The sequence below is a fragment of the Pleurodeles waltl genome, chromosome 4_2, assembly GCF_031143425.1.
Source record: "Pleurodeles waltl isolate 20211129_DDA chromosome 4_2, aPleWal1.hap1.20221129, whole genome shotgun sequence".
Classification (NCBI taxonomy): domain Eukaryota; kingdom Metazoa; phylum Chordata; class Amphibia; order Caudata; family Salamandridae; genus Pleurodeles; species Pleurodeles waltl.
In genome coordinates, this window is record NC_090443.1 from 557,985,150 (window position 1) to 558,003,208 (window position 18,059).

The 18,059-nt window shown below is 46.0% G+C and overlaps 1 protein-coding gene across 1 annotated transcript in view; it reads right to left on the bottom strand.

The window, feature by feature from the left end:
- Positions 1–18,059, bottom strand: part of LOC138293098 (complement factor H-like) — a 595,692-nt gene that overhangs the window by 329,930 nt on the left and 247,703 nt on the right. The window contains exon 12 of the mRNA XM_069232110.1: positions 13,159–13,329. Within this exon, the coding sequence (XP_069088211.1) occupies positions 13,159–13,329 (171 nt within the window). The remainder of the gene's footprint in view (positions 1–13,158; positions 13,330–18,059) is intronic.

The window sequence follows — 18,059 nt, forward strand, 5'->3', positions numbered from 1 at the left end:
GTTTAGCAGGGCAGCAGTGACCTCCAATCATTAACCTTTATCAATTCCTTTATTTTAATCTACGTATGGCCCCTTGAGTTTTATGCTTCTAAATTTAAATGACACACTTCCATGCTACAGAGCTATTCAACTTGCAAGATTAATTCAGGAGACGTGGCCTTCTAATTCGTGGTCAGTAAGCTGTGGAGTTCTTTGCTTCTCTACCTGTGATCTCAATCCTCTTTCCTGGCATTTAGAAAACAATTAAAACATTTCACTCAAAGGGCTCTATCTCCACTCTTGTAGTAGTTGGGTAATTTTGATGACATGTAATGACATTTGAATGATGTGCCACCAAAATCAGCAAATCAGACACTAGATGACCTTTAAAGAAAATGTTACTTACCCTGTAAGCATCTGTTTGTGGCATGTAGTGCTGTAGATTCACATGCTGTGTATACTCCTGCCATCTAGTGTTGGGCATGGATGTGTGAAGGTGGTATCCTCATGATGATGATGTGCATGGTCATTGACTCCATTGTTAGATTGTTTTTTCACATGGTAGGTGAAGGTGGAATGTGAAGCGATGTGATATATAGAGAGATATCCCATGCATAGGAGGAAAAGAGATAGTAAAGGTTACTGCAGTAGACAGAGGCATCCGGGGAGGAGGGTGGGCACATGTACATCTACAGCACTACATGCTACAAACAGATGCATACAGGGTAAGTAACAGTTTCCATTCGAGGCATGTGTGGCTGTAGATACACATGCTGTGCATTGACTGTAAGCAGTCCTTCCCAAAAGTGGTGGCTAACCTGTGGATGTTGCAAAATATTGAAATGGCGTATAAAGGTAGGCAGCCAGGACAGCTATGTGTAATTGTATGGAGCTAAAGGCCAGCCCAGAAACCTGAAAGTGAAGTAAGAAATAGACTTTGTCCTGTATTGTGACTTTCAGTGGATCAATATCTTTTTAGTGACAATAGCAGACAAATCTCTTCCATTTAGCCACATAGCAGGCACATGTGGTAGGTTTGCGTGCTTCCTTGGAGTGGTGATTGAAAGGACTGAATCTGTCAGAATTTGGATAGGTCATGCCTACCTCCAAGTTCAGGCACGGGTGGTAAGCCTGTGTGCGGTGGACACATGTGAAGTCTGTCATGAGGTACTATGGCAATGCAGGAGGACATCATGCCTAGAAGGCACATGAATGTTCTGATTGTGAGTTGCTGATTTGGTTGAAACAAAAGGAGCAGTGATTGAAAGGACTGGATCCTGGCAGGATTTGGACATGCCATGCCTACCTCCGAGTTGAGGCACAGGTGGTAGGTCTGCGTGCTTTCAGCAGGAATATTAAGGTATCTAAATTCTATGACCTCAAGAGCCAGATCACAAGGTTGAGGGATCTGGTATCTCTGTGCCCAACTTCTCCATGGTTCTGTATGAGAACATCTGGCTTGTTGGGAAACCTCTTGTGCAAAGACAATGAAAGTTTGGGCAGAGTCGTGAACCAGGGATGGCGGGCCCATGTCGGTGCCACCAGATTGAGCGTAAGGGACGCCTGCCGAAGCCTTCAAACCACAAATGGAAGGAGATTGAGAGGAGTTCAAGCGTATGCAAATATCTCTGACTTGTCCATCCATAGTGCATTGCAGCTGGGCTGTGGGTGTAGGAACTTGAAGGCATTTGGGCATTTGGCTTTTTTACTGCTGCGAACAGGTCTATCTTTGGGAACCCCCACCTGTGTAAGTAGCAAAGAAGGACTTGGGGGTGGAGTTTCCACTGGTTGACTTGTTGCCACTGCTAAGGAGGCCGGACGAATCATGGACCATCCTCGGAAGGTACTCGACCAACAAATGAATTTTGTGGCGGAGAGCCCAACATCAAATGCTCTGGGATTGCCTAGGATGCTGTGGAGAGTATCCTTCCCTTATTTCTGAAGGTAATACATGGCTGTCATATTGTCAGTCTGGACAAGAACAACTTTTCCTATCAGGCAAGTCAACTTTAACTCTAGGTGAGAGGATAGAAGTTTCAGGTAGCTGATGTGGAAGCCCGGGTACTTGACTTACCATTGACCCTGTACAGTCAGGTAACTGTGTGCCCCACCCCGTAAGGGAGGCATCTACTGAAACAATTCTCTAAGTAACTGGGTAGAGGAAAGGCCTTCACTACAACAGAGCAGGTTGTTGGTGTCTTTCCACGGCAGAGGGCAATGAGTGTAGTGGCCAATCAACACTAAATCATCTCAATGATCCTCCACCTGAGACCACTGTTGTGCCAAGCATTCTTGCAATGGACGCATGTGAAGGCTATCATGAGGTACTATGGCAATGCAGGCCATCATGCTTTGAGGGGCATGACTATTCTGATTATGAGCTGTTGATTTGGTTAAAACAAACAAGCAGTGATTGAAAGGACTGGATCTGGAAAGGCCATGCCTACCCCCGAGTTGAGAATTGCCCATAGGTAGGGCTCGATCTGGAGGGGTTGGAGGTGGGATTTTGTGGCATTGATAGCAAACCCTAAGAAGGTCTATTGTGATGTGTGTATTTGAGGCACTGCCGCCGGGTGGCACTTTTCATGAGGCAGTTGTCCAAATATTGGAAAACGTGGATGGCCTACCAGTGCAGGAGTGCAGCCGCCACCCGAGTCACTTGGTGAACACTTGAGGTGCAGTAGTGACCTCAAAGGGGAGCACTTTGAACTGCAATTCCTTCTCCTGACCAGAATCTGAGACACCGGCGATGAGCCAGATTTATTGGTATGTGGAAACAGGCATCCTTCAGGTGAACGCAGCCATAAAGTCACCTTCCTGGGAAAGCAGAATGACATCCAGTAGGGTCACCATGAGAAAATGCTCTGACAGGATATATTCGTTTGAGGGCCTGAGGTCCAGAATGGGTCAGAGGGACCCATTGCTTTTGGGTATTAGGAAGTACAGCGAGTACACTCCTGTGCCTTACTCATGGTGGGGGGCAGGTACTATAGCCCCGTTGAGGAGGATGGCTTTGACCTCCTCCGTGAGAAGCCTTTGGTGTTCAAGTGAGGGTTTATGTTTTCAAGGTGGAATGGTGAGAGGCGTGGAAGTGAGCTCCAACAATAACCATTTTCGATAATGTCCAAAACCCACAGGTCTGAGGTGACGGATTGCCATTTGGAAAAGAAGCCTAGTAGGAGCCCCTTGACAGGTTTAGTGTGGTTGGGGAGTTGAAGAAGGGGCAAGTCAGAGTTTGGTGGCAAGTGTAGCTCCTTTTGGGAGCTACCCATGCCTCTGAAATTGTTGCCCCTGTAGGACCCTCTAAAATATCCCTTGAAGGAGGATTTCTGAACCTGGGTGTGCTGATAGGACTTGGACACTCCATCTCTGGACCTCCGCAGTAAGGAGTGCAGCGAAAGAAGCCACAGGGAGTGGGTGTTTGCAGTGCCCCTATCGATTTGGCTGTTTCTGTACATTTTTTTATCTTATCTGAAGCTTGGTCCACTTGTGGACCAAAGAGATGCCCATCATTAACCCCATCGGGGCCACGGACATAATGATTACGTTCAGTGGTGCAGCACTGCTGCGCCACAGACATAACCATTACGACTTCTCCCAGCCCATGGGGGAAGCGCTGGCGCCCCCCCAATGGGCCTATAGGCAGGGATGGGAGGGGTATCGCTGCCCCGAGGGGCAGAAGCCACTAGACACCAGGGATCTTTTTCTTTTTTTTTTTTCTTTCTTTTTTTAGAGGTGGGGAGTGACACCTTAGGCAAGAATCGCTGCTTTGGGGGGCAAAATATTTTTAGGCCATTTCTGCCCCCCCTTGGGGGCAGATCGGCCTATTTTTATTAGGCAAACCACTAGAAACCAGGGATTTATTTTGTGTGTCAATTTTACGCAAGGGGAGCGACCCCTTAGGCATGGGCCTATTTTTGGAATGCCCATCTGCTGAAAGCCCACCAGACACCAGGGAAGATAAAAAATAAAATAAAAAAAGAGGGTGGGGGTTTGGCCATACCCCCACCCCAAATAAATGGGACAAAGTTATTTTGCCCACCAGTGGGCAGGTGGGGCAATTACCCCCGATCCACTCCCAGGGGGGTGGGGGGGGCAGAAAGCCTTCTAGATAGCAGGGAATTAAAAAAAAGATTTGTGGGGTGGTGGCTACCAACCAGTATGGGCATGGCTATGACTCCCGAACTGAAGGGGGCAACAGTCTTTCAGCTCTTCCACCGCACACTAAAAGATCCTATCCCAACGGTAAGCATAAGGACATTTGATTATTTGGGGTTTGGGTTTACATTAGGGCCATGAGCGCTTGTCTAACTCTCAAAATCGTCCTACTTGGAATAGTGAGGGCTGCACTTTTTGGACTTTGGAATGCTGCCATGTAGAAAAATCTACGAGATATAGACACATCTGAACACTACACATCTGGGTGAGTCCAGGGTGGTGTGCTTCAAATGCACCTCGCACCATTTTCTTACCCAAAATGCCCTGAAACCTCCAACTTTGCTTGACTTCACACATTTTCCAACATTTTTGTGATGGAACCTTTCGGAATCTGCAGGAATCCACAAAATTCCTACCACCCAGCGTTGTTGCATATATAACAATAAAAATTCTGCCCCACTTGTCAGCCTAAAAACGTTTTTTTACCAACTGCCCTTTTGGACCCGCTTTGATTCCCCCTCAATTTCAACATGTTTTTGGCTCTTCCTTGTCACAGGCAGTTGGCCCACCTACACAAGTAAGGTATCATTTTTGTTGGGAGACTGAGGGTGATCCCACACAGAAATGTGATTTTTTTACTTAAATTGGAGGTTTGCTGAGGATTCTTGGTAAGAAAACACTGGGGGATCCACACAACTTACAACTCCCTGGACTCCCTCGGGTGTCTAGTTTTCAGAAATGTCTGGGTTTGGTAGGTTTCCCTAAATGGCTGCTGAGCACAGGACCAAAAACGCAGGTGCCCCCGCAAAAACAGGTAGTTTGTGTTTGATAATTTAGATGTGTACATGTAGTGTTTTGGGGCATTTTCTGTCGCGGGCACTAGGCCTACCCACACAAGTGAGGCACCATTTTTATCGGGAGACTTGGGGGAGTGCTGGGTGGAAGGAAATTTGTGGTTCCTCTCAGATTCCAGAACTTTCTATCACTGAAATATGAGGAAAAGGTGCTTTCTGCCAAATGTTGAGGTTTGCAAAGGATTCTGGGTAACAGAACCTGGTGAAAGCACCACAAGTTACCCCATCTTGGGTTCCCCTAGGTGTCTAGTTTTCTCAACTGCACAGGTTTGGTAGGTTTTCCTAGGTCCGGCTGAGCTAGGGACCAAAATCCACAGCTAGGCACTTTTCAAAAAACACGTCAGTTGTCAATGTAAAAATTTGATGTGTCCATGTTGTGTTTTGGGGCGTTTCCTGTCATGGGCACTAGGTCTACCAAAACAAGTGAGGTACCATTTTTATCAGGAGACTTGGGGGAATGCTGGGCTGAAGGAAATTTGTGGCTCCTATCAGTTTCCAGAACTTTCTATCACCGAAATATGAGGAAAAAGTGTTTTTTTGCCAAAGTTTGAGGTTTGCAAAGGATTCTGCGTAACAGAACCTGCTGAGAGCCCCACAAGTAACCCCATTCTGAATTCCCCCAGGTGTCTAGTTTTAAAAAATGTATAGGTTTTCTAAGTTTCCCTAGGTGCCGGATGAGCTAGAGGCTAAAATCCACAGCTAGGCACTTTGCAAAAAACAGGTCAGTTTTCTTTGGGAAAATGTGATGTGTTCATGTTGTGTTTCCTGTCGTGAGCATTAGGCCTACCCACGCAAGTGAGGTACCATTTTTATCGGGAGACTTGGGGAAACACCGAATAGAAGAACAAGTGTTATTGCCCCTTGATTTTCTCTACATTTTTTCATTCCAAATGTAAGACAGTGTGTAAAAAAGACTTCTATTTGAGAAATGCCCTGTAATTCACATGCTAGTATGGAGACCCCGGAATTCAGAGATGTGCAAATAACCACTGCTTCTCAAGACCTTATCTTGTGCCCATTTTGGAAATACAAAAGTTTCTTTGATACCTATTTTTCACTCTTTATATTTCACCAAATGCATTGCTGTATACCTGGTCTACAATGAAAACCCATTGCAAGGTGCAGCTCCTTTATTGGGTCTGGGTACCTAAGGTTCTTCATGAACCTACAAGCCCTATATATACCCGCAACCAGAAGAGTCCAGAACATGCAACATTATATTACTTTCAAAAATCTACCATAGCTGGGAAAAGTTACAGAAGAAAACATGGACAGACATCAACTCACCTCAATTTCAATAATTTTTTATTTTAGCTGTTACTTTCAGTAGGAAAACCTTGAAGGATCTACACAAATGAACCCTTTCTGAATTCAGACTTTTATCTACTTTTCAGAAATGTTTAGCTGTCCAGGATCCGGCATTGGTTTCACACCCATTTCTGTCACTACCTGGAAGGAGGCTAAAAGCACAAAAATAGTAAAAATGGGGTATGGCCCAGTAAAATGCCAAAATTGCATTGAACAATTTGTTTTTTTCTGATTCAAGTCTGCCTGTTCCTGAAAGCTGGGAAGATGATGATTTTAGCCCTGCAAACCCTTTGTTGATGTCATTTTCAGGGAAAAAATCACAAGCTTTCTTCTGCAGCTTTTTTTCCCATTTTGTTTAAAAAAAAACAAAATTTTAGCTGTATTTTCGCTAATTTCTTGGTCTCCTCCAGGGGAACACACAAACTTTGGGTACCTCTAGAATCCCTAGGAAGTTGGAAAAAAAGGATGCAAAGTTGGCATGGATGGCTTAGCTACCCCAATTAGCCAAAAAAGGCTTGGCACAGGAGGGGGAAAAGGCCTGGCAGTGAAGGGGTTAAAGAGTACGTTCAGCAGATTCTGGTGAACTTCCAGCTTAAAGCCAGAGATCCGGAGCCATGCTTGTTTGCACCTAATAGGAGGGGTCTCTGACGTCACCTGCTGGCACTGGCCACTCAGAGATCTCCAGAGTGTCCCCACACCTTGGAAAACAAGATGGCTAACACCAGGGACACACTGGAGGAGCTCTGGGCACCACCCCTGGGGTGGTGATGGACAGGCGAGTGGTCACTCCCCTTTCCTTTGTCCAGTTTCACACCAGAGCAGGGACTGGGGGGTCCCTGAACCGGTGTAGACTGGCTTATGCAAGGAGGGCACCATCAGTGCCCTTCAAAGCAGTTCCAGAGGGTCTGGGAGGCTACCCCTCCCAAACCTGTAACACCTATTTCCAAAGGGAGAGGGTGCAACACCCTCCTCCCAAAGGAAATGCTTTGTTATGCCTTCATGGGACTGAGCTGCTCAGACCCCAGGAGGGCAGAACCCTGTCTGTGAGGTGGCAGCAGCTGTAGCTGCAGTGCAAGCCTCAGAGAGCTGGTTTGGCAGTACTTGAGGTCCATGGTGGAGCCCCCAGGATGTATGGGATTGGCCCCCCCAATACCGGACTTGGAATGGGGGAACAATTCCATGATCTTAGACACCTTACATGGCCATATTCGGAGTTACCATTGTGAAGCTACATATAGGTATTTGCTAGTGCAAGGGTGCCCTCACACTTAGTATTTTTGCACCTACCCTTCAGTAAATGAAGGTTAGATATATAGGTGACGTATAAGTTACTTAAGTGCTTTGAAAATGGCTGTGAAATAGTGTGTGCACTATTTCACGCAGGCTGCAGTGGCAGTCCTGTGAAAGGGTTTGTCTGAGCTCCTTATGGGTGGCAAAAGAAATGCTGCAGCCCATAAGGATCTCCTGGAACCCCAATCCCCTGGGTTCCTAGGTACCATATACTAGGGACTTATCAGGGGGGTCCAGTGTGCCAACTGGAATTGGTAAATGAAGTCACTAAACTATAGTGACTAATTCGGAAGCAGAGAGAGCATAAGCACTGAAGTTCTGGTTAGCAGAACTTCAGTGACACAGTTAAGCACTACTGACAAAACACACATTAGGCCACAAACTATGATCACTGGGCTCCTGGCTAGCAGGATCCCAGTGAGACAGGCAAAACACACTGACAAATAGGGTTTTCATTATCAGCACTGGGGTCCTGGCTAGCAGGATCCCAGTGGGACAGTAAAAACACACTGACACACTCTCACAAACAAGCCAAAAGTGGGGGTAACCATGCTAGAAAGAGGCTACTTTCTCACAGTCGTGAAGAGTCTTTATGAAGCGGCAAGCATCACAGGCAGCCTCGTCTTTCAGCGACAGGCACAATTTGCAGAACTAATGGAGATTGGTGCTAATATATTTCTGAGGCAGTGAGGACATTATCGAAATGGCATCCATTCCATCACTGTTTAAGCATGGTGGAGAGACACGACAGAGAGATCGGAGTAGGCTCGATGGACAAGGCCGAGGAAGGGCTGCAGTCGACCCAAACCCCAATCGAGCGAAGTAATCAAACGTCGAAATCAATCAATCAATCAATCATTGAATTTATAAAGCGCTCTACGTACCCGTGAGGGTTTCAAGGCGCTGGGGGGGGGGGGTGCTGTTGTTACTGATCGAAGAGCCAGGTCTTGAGGAGTCTTCTGAAGGTGAGTAGGTCTTGGGTCTGTCGCAGGATGGTAGGGAGCGTGTTCCAGGTTTTGGCAGCGAGGTATGAGAAGGATTTGCCGCCGGAGGTCTTTCGTTGGATGTGGGGAACGACGGCGAGGGCGAGGTTTGCAGAGCGGAGCTGACGGGTGGGGGTGTAGAAGCTGAGTGTTGTTCAGGTAGGTTGGTCCGGTGTCGTGGAGTGCTTTGTGAGCGTGGGTAAGTAGCTTGAAAGTGATCCTCTTGTCCACGGGGAGCCAGTGAAGGTTTCTCAGGTGGTGGGAGATGTGGCTGTGGCGGGGTACGTCGAGGATCAGCCGGGCGGAGGCGTTTTGGATGCGTTGGAGGCGTAGTAGGTCTTTTGCTGGGATGCCTGTGTAGAGTGCGTTGCCGTAGTTTAGCCTGCTGCTGACGAGGGCCTGTGTCACCGTTCTTCTTGTTTCTGTCGGGATCCTCTTGAAGATCCTACGGAGCATGCGGAGTGTGTTGTAGCAGGAGGAGGAGACTGCGTTGACCTGTTTAGACATGGTGAGGGAGGAGTCGAGGACGAAGCCCAGGTTGCGTGCGTGGTTGGTTGGTGTCGGTGGGGTTCCTAGTGCAGTAGGTCACCAGGAGTCGTCCCAGGCGGAGGGGGTCGGTCCTAGGATGAGGACCTCCGTCTTGTCCGAATTGAGTTTCAGACGGCTGTTTCTCATCCATTCGCCGATGAGACAGAAAGTAAAAGAGACACGATTGAAATACAATACCAACAAAGGCAAGGAACTGTATGAACAGAGAAGCGCACTGCAACTGTGTCTACTCAGAGCACAGGAGCACATGTACGAACCCCCATGGTGGAAAGAAATCAATCTAACAATGGAGTCGATAACAATGCTCATTATCACCAAGAGGAGGAGTCACAGGACCTCATGACTAGAAACACTTCTTTAAAGAAAACCAACTTGTACACATCCAGGCCCAACACTAGATGGCAGGAGTATGCACACTATGTGCATCTGCATCCACCAAAACTTCAAACATATAATTACATTCACAAACAAAAGAAAATATTCTGATGGAATAATGCAATGTTACCTATCAACAAGGAACTAGTTTACTAGGGCCAATGGGCCTCAAAGCAAACTCAGACTCCAAGATACTTTCTGCATGATGGTCACGTCAAGACCTTCAAGACTGCAAAAACTAATTTTAAAGTTAAACCCATTAGCTTGTGCACTTCTTAAACTGTCACTTATGATTCATGCCTTATATTCTACTGATATCCTAAACTTTGCCTTCCTGAAAACATGGGGTCAATACAGTTGCTTCAAAGACTTATTGACCAGTAAAGCTTTCCATATAAGCCTACATGAGATCTTTTTTCGTTCATTATTGAGACCTGCCTTCAGACTGAGAACATATGAATTGTTAGATGGTGTGTCTGCTACCTAATGTTGATCACCTTCATTTTCTTCATATCACAGATGTACAGTATATGAAATAATTGACTTCCTAAATTATTCCTTTATTAGGCTGCGCTTAAATGCTTACCCTGGCCTTTCTAACTAACCTTCCCTACTCCCTTTCCCTGACCCCTTCACCACATGGTTGCATTTTGTCTCTAGAGAGAGTAACTATAGTTGTGGCACTCTGTTAGCAGTGCATTTCAGAATTCTGCTTTCCAAATTTGCTTCTGATATACTTTGGATTCCTGCGGAATAGCTCATTGTTCGAAATGGGGTCTTTGGTTGACAGTCAGGTTACCCCCTGTTCAAGCAAGGACCCTCACTCTAGTCAGGGTAAAAGAGAATCACCCTCAGCTAACCCCTGCTTACCCCCTTGGTAGCTTGGCAGAGCAGTAGGCTTAACTTCAGAGTGCTAGGTGTAAAGTATTTGTACCACCACACACAGTAACCTAATGAAAACACTACAAAATGACACAACACCAGTTTAGAAAAATAGGAAATATTGATCTAAACAAAACAAGACCAAAATGACAAAAATCCGACAGAGTTAAAGATTAAACTCAAAAATAGCAGTTAGAAACACAAAATGCTTTGATGAGGTGTTAACACAGCGTTGTGACGGAGTCATTCCCAACAATCTAACACCAGCGGCGCCGGACACGGAGTTGCGTAGACCCCCAGGTACAGTACCTTTGATGAAGAGTGAAAACAAGCCGATGCGCGAAGTCGGGGATCGCGGCCTCTGTGTGGAACGTTGAATCCGCGCACTTCGAGCAGCGTCGGTCATGACGTGGTGCAGCGACTTCCACGGAGTCGCGGACTTCGGCGGGGCTGCAGCGATGTTGGGCCTGCGAAGATCGTCGTGTTCCAGTGAAGATCACGGAGTCGGTTGCAGGCGGCGTCACCGGATTCAGCAGCGGCGTCAGTCCGGAGTCATCCGAAGTCAATTTCCTTGGATTTTCACCAGCTTTCCTTTCAAGGGCCCAGGGACTGGATAGGGCACCACTTGTCAGAGCAGGAGTCTCTCCAGAGACTCCAGGTGCTGGTAGAGAGAAGTCTTTGCTGTCCCTGAGACTTCAAACAACAGGATGCAAGCTCTAAATCAAGCCCTTGGAGTCTTCACAAGATGGAATGCACACAAAGTCCAGTCTTTGCCCTCTCACTATGGCAGAAGCAGCAACTGCAGGATAGCTCCACAAAGCACAGTCACGGGCAGGGCAGCTCTTCTTCCTCAGCTCTTCAGCTCTTCTCCAGGCAGAGGTTCCTCTTGTTTACAGACGTGTTCTAAAGTCTGTAGTTTTGGGTGCCCTTCTTATACCCAATTTCTCCTTTGAAGTAGGCCTACTTCAAAGTAATGTCTCTTTTGAATGTGAAATCCTGCTTTGCCCAGGCCAGGCCCAAGACACTCACCAGGGGGTCGGAGACTGCGTTGTGTGAAGACAGGCACAGCCCTTTCAGGTGTAAGTGACCGCTCCTCCCCTCCCTCCTAGCACAGATGGCTCATCAGGAAATGCAGACTACACCCCAGCTCTCTTTGTCTCGCTGTCTAGTGAGAGGTGCAACCAGCCCAATTGTCAAACTGACCCAGACAGGGAATCCACAAACAGGCAGAGTCACAGAAATGGTATAAGCAAGAAAATGCTCACTTTCTAAAAGTGGCCTTTTCAAACACACAATTTTACTAAAAGGTGTATTTTTAAATTGTGAGCTCAGAGACCCCAAACTCCACATGGCCATCCGCTCCCAAAGGGAATCTACACTTTAATCAGATTTAAAGGTAGCCCTCATTTTAACCTATGAGAGGGACAGGCCTTGCAACAGTGAAAAACAAATTTAGCAATATTTCACTGCCAGGACATATAAAAACACATCACTATGGGGGTTATTCTAACTTTGGAGGAGGTGGTAATCCGTCCCAAAAGTGACGGAAAAGAGACGGATTTACCACCAGCCGTATTATGAGTCCATTATATCCTATGGAACTCGTAATACGGCTGGTGGTATATCCGTCACTTTACCGTCACTTTTGGGACGGATTAACACTCCTCCAAAGTTAGAATAACCCCCTATATGTCCTCCCTTAACCATACACTGCACCCTGCCCTTGGGGCTACCTAGGGCCTACCTTAGGGGTGTCTGACATGTAAGAAAAGGGAAGGTTTAGGCCTGGCAAGTGGGTACACTTGCCAAGTCGAATTTACAGTTAAAACTTCACACACAGACACTGCAATGGCAGGTCTGAGACATAATTACAGAGCTACTTATGTGGGTGGCACAACCAGTGCTGCAGGCTCACTAGCAGCATTTGATTTACAGCCCCTGGGCACCTCTAGTGCACTTTACTAGGGACTTACCAGTAAATCAAATATGCCAATCATGGATAAACCAATTAACCATACAATTTACACAGAGAGCATATGCACTTTAGCACTGGTTAGCAGTGGTAAAGTGCTCAGAGTTCAAAAGCCAACAGCAACAGGTCTGACAAAATAGGAGGCAGGAGGCAAAAAGATTGAGGATGAGCCTGCATAAGCAAAAAAGTCCAACACTCATTAAAATGGCTTAAAAAACTTGAATTAGGAGAGAGTAATGATTGGCTTTGCCAAAGAATGTGTTTGTCCTCTATAAATAGCTAGGACAGTGAGTTTACTCGCATCTGTTGAAATCATATATGCTTGCCCTCCGAACAGAGCTAATTATCTGTCATACACAGATGGGATGGCTCTTGTAAAATAAAGAAAAACAGAGCCTTTCTATGGAAGCAAGAACAGAGTCGCATTGTGTTTGAATTATAAGGAAGCATGTAACGGACAAATGATATTTGGCATGGCTCAGGACCTAGCCACATCATAGGCTATCATCCACCCCGGCTGAGGAGCCTGCTGCGGTAAGAACTTGATGCTTGTCAAGTGATCATGCAGGGCCCGATTACAACCTTGGCAGAGGGCATTACTCCGTCCCTAATATGACAGATATCCCACCCGCCGTATTACAAGTTCCATTATGTCCTATGGAACTTGTAACATCGCAGACAGGATATTTATCACATTTAGGACAAAGTAATCCCCTCCGCCAAGGTCGTAATCAGGCCCTAAGGGTCGGAATATTCTAAAAAATGTCAAAACTTATGCAACCTTATCCACAGCAGAAAAAATACTTACAGATGCAATTCGGTAGAAAACTCCACTCTCCGTTTAAGCACTTGGTTTGTCTTTCAGAAATCAATTTATATCCAGGTTCACATTTGAATTGGACTGTGGTTCCTGGAATATACTGTGCCCTCAATTCTACTACTGAGCCATATTCGATGAGCGGTACGTTGCATGGGCTTTCTACAAAAAAGGAAATATTGTTAATTAAAATAAACACTAATAATGCGTTTAGCTTTTTAATTAATTTTGTATAAACTTTAATTATGTAGCACCTGGGTATGTTGATTTGGTACAAGAATGTATTGATCTGTATAAATCTTAAAGAGCCAAATAACCTATCAATTAATGCAAAATTGATACATGGCTTAAAGGGCAATTCATACTCACATTCCGTTGTATATTTGAGATGTTCAGTACGATTAAATAAATGAAAATAGTAAAGGCACAAACATCATTTCATTTGCACCATGTGCATCACAACTTCTCTTTTGCTAGAAGTGCAACTCAGATCAACATCAACTTTTTCTATCTTTTTATATTTTCTGACCATTTTTCTTGTTTAGTCAGATTTGAACTGAGGAACAGGAAAACTCCGGCACTTTGGACTCAGAAGCATCTGTGGCTCCCCTGCCACTCACCTTCAGATATGAACCAGCTCTCTCCCTTCTCCAACCTACATTGATCTGAATGACACGAAAACTATGGCCCATATTTGTACTCTGCTTGCGCCGGATTTGCAAAAAAATTTTTGACGCAAATTCGGCACAAAACGAACACCATATTTATACTTTGACACTAGACCCCGCTAACGCCAAAATATCTCAATGTGCGTCATTTTCTGGATGCATGAAACCGCCTTGTGTTAATGACATGCAAGGTAGGCATTCCCATCTAAAAAATGACTTAAACACCTGTGTGCCGTATTTATCCAACCGCGCAAAAATGACACACGGCTGGGAGGCGGAGTCAGAAAATGGTGCACATCCCGATTTGTGTCAAAAATTAATGCCTAGGTCAGGCTGGCGTTAAAATGGGGCAAACACACCAATACTTAAGGAAAACACTCAGGAGCAGCATCAGAGCACCAAAAGGAAGACATGGAGGTGCTATTTATCCAGCATGCACGAAGACGAAGAGCACAGGAGCAACAGCAGCAGCTTCCACCACACCAACAGGGACCCCAAAGGCAACGCCGAAGGCAGGAGAGGATAATCCGGACCAGGACAACCCTTCAGGGCCTCAGGGAACATGACATCATCCTGAGGTACAGACTAAACTGACAAGCCATACAGCAGCTGCTGCGCCACATTGATCCACAGTTGGCACCCAGCTTGCAGACACCCCACATCATTCCACCAGAGACCAAGCTGCTAGCTGTCCTCCACATGTTGGCAAGTGGCTCTTTTCAAACCACTGGTGCCCTGGTTGCTGGGATCTCACAGCCCTCATTCTCTGCCTTCCTACCCAAGGTACTGGATGCCATCATCTCCCTCACACCCTGCCACATCAGCTTCCCCAACACACAGCAGACGCAGCAGGAGACCAAACAGGGCTTCTATCAAATCAATGGCTTCCCACACATGCTTGGTGCCATTGACTGCACACATGTACGGATTGTGCAACCTGCTGCAACCGAGCATCTATACCGCAACAGGAAGCACACACACTCCATCAATGTGCAGGCCATTGTGGATCACCGGGGATTGATCACTAACATTGTGGCAAAGTATCCTGGGAGTGTACATGAGTCATTCATCTTCCGCCACAGCACCATCAATCAACACTTCCAGGATGGACAATATGGCAATGGCCTACTTGTTGGTAAGTACAGAAACCTAGTTATATACTCACAGCAACCCTGTAGGACACACAACACATACACCACTACATAGGCACGTGGCCAGGAAGACACTGAGGTTGTGACACTGCCAGTCATGTTTGATATCCTGACCCAATGGGATACACACCTATGGACAAATGACAGATGCAAATAACAACAGATGCCACTCCAGAGCCACAAGGGACACATTTAAAACCACACAGTGACAATGCCATGGCCTTAACTGGCAGTACAACTTGGAAGATGAATCTTCCAATTTCACATCAATAACACTCAATCACACACCCTTCCAAGCAATACGTACTGTGTAAGGGGTGTGTAATGTGTTTTGCTTCAGGTCAAACACCATGACACACATAGCATGATGATGCTGACTCTAATGAAGGTGACATGGAATCATTGAGCCAGTACCAACATCTCATATCACTCCTGGGGTGACATTGCCCGCTACCAATAAGAAAGTGGACTGTGCTAAGAACACATATTGATGTGACAATATTGCAAAGTGCACACTGCTACACATACGGATTGACACAATTACACATATACACAACAGATGTATAGGCACATGTACCTTCTGACACTTAAACCTTCATCCCTACAACCAAGTTAGCCAGCTTACCTGGAGCAGGTTCAGTAGTGTAGGTACATGTTTGCACATGAGCCAACTCGGTGAGGGCACAAAAATAGGTCTGCATAGAACTTGTCACACAGGGGATATTTGTGGATTGTCAATTGTGAACACTTCAGTGCTGCCAACTTATGGAAATGTGTTTACATTGTCACCTTGCCAAAACAAAGGGCTTCACTGTTGTTTTTCACATGCTATTACATATGTTGAATTGGATGGGATGATCACCCATATAGTGCAACTGTGTTACCACCACAGTGGAATCAATTCTGTATGTGGAAGTATTATGTCACCTCCAGTGAAGGCACATGGACACTTCTTTCACATGACATAATGCATGGGAGATACACAATGAGCTGCAAGTTAACAAATATACCGCTGATATCCGGTCAATCAGCCAAACACCAGTTTTGATAAATAAACAACCCAATGCTGAAAGAACATCCTAGAAGCCTATGATCCCACACAATAACACAAACACAGATGAGTCACAGACGACACAAGATAACAACTGCCATGCAAAGTGATAATCAAGGTGCAACAAACATCCAGATATTTACACTCATTTTCTCTTTCAGCTGATCAGGGTTATGGGGTCCAGCCATGGATCATGACCCCAATTGCCAACCCAAGCACAGTATCAGAGCGTGCCTATAATGAGGCACATCGGAGGACACGCACCATAGTTGAGAGGACTTTTGGCATCCTGAAGTCCAGATTCCGGTGCCTCGACATCACCGGAGGCAGCCTCCTATAATCACCTGAAATGGTCTGCAAGATCATTTTAACCTGTGCCATCCTGCACAACATTTGTGTAAGGAGGAACATTCCCCTCTATGAACCAGACCCACAAATGCCTGAAGAGGAGGAAGAGGAGGGTGCTGTTCGTGAACATGAGGGGGACCATCCAAACACTGCAGCAGGATTGCGTCAGAGACAACACATTATACAAAACTTCTTCTAACTATAGTCACCATCACCACTTTGTTAGCATATGTCATTAAACACCTACCTTCATCACTCAATCATGCTCTGGGTAATTATTTATGCATCACATGATCCCTAGGAATCATAATCAGAGTTTAGCCTCATGGAGCATTCCAGAAATACAGATTAGGATACAGAAAAAGCCACATCACATTTGATGGGTATGAATGTACAGCCAACATCACACACAGTGTAAATGACATATGTCCTGTCTATTTCACATGTGAAGGCCAATATCAGAGGACCACAGCTATGACACACATCCATGTTGCCAACATGGTTCATTGCAGCACATGACACACAACTAAGACACCATCAATCATAAGGTAAAAAAGTGTTTCATACATGAGGCAGTGGATGTGCTATTGCATTGGTAACAGGAATGTATGACCAGACCCTTGACAGCAGTAAGTGTGACATCAGCTATCTTTGCAAGGAGCATGTGTGACAAGGAGTCCATCTAAGCTGAAAATGGATAGCATGAGTGCCCCAGGTATGACAAGCATTGCTCACAAGACATGTCCTGCGCAGTCCATCCTAGGTAATAAGTCATGCCACTGCCATGTTTTCAGTCTCTACCCACCCTTCCCTAGGGGGCCCTGTAAATGGACTATCTGTACCCTGATAACCTTCATCTACACACACCCAGACGCCCATTCTGACTCATGTGTGCTTCCCTCTTCAGTATGGCATGCCGTAGTCATAGTTCATCAGTCTGCATGGACTTTCGGGTCCGATAATGCACTGCCTGGTAGTCGGTAGGATCTGTAATCATCTGTCCTTTGCTTCCCATGTGAAAGGTCCAGTTGGCACTTTGAACTTGAATCTCAACTCCAGGACTTGTGAGAGACTGAAGCTGAACACACCTGTGAGCATTTCTATGCAGACCAGCTATCTGAACCTGCCCTGCCCTTGCTGCTGCCTGGAACTGCTTAGAAGCTGCCATTTTCTGAATCTCCTTGTTGTGCATTGGTGTACAAATCACTTGTGTAACAGAGCCCTTGGGGGATTGTGTAATGTTGCAGACCACAGCACAAATACAGTTTTTAGTTCCCACAGTGTTGTTCCAGCTTTTCTCAGTCAGAATCTGCTCACTGTGTATTTGCCTTGTTCATGTTTGTTCCTGACAGAGCCTGTATCCTGTTAGCCTGACTGGTTCCTGTCTTTGCGTGAACCATAGAGGTTCCCTGTGGCTACGTCTGTCACATAGATGCTTTCCATGCTCTCTCTTTCCTCATGGGGTATTGTGTCTGGTAGGTCTATGATGAATCCTCAAATATATAGGGGGTCATTCCGACCCTGGCGGGTTTTCGTGAACGACGGAAAGCACCGCCAACAGGCTGGCGGTGCTTTCCTGCCCATTCTGACCACGACGGTAAAGCCGCGGTCAGAAAAGGGGATCCGGCGGTTTCCCAGCGGATTTCCCCTGGCTGGGCAAATCCTCCATGGCGG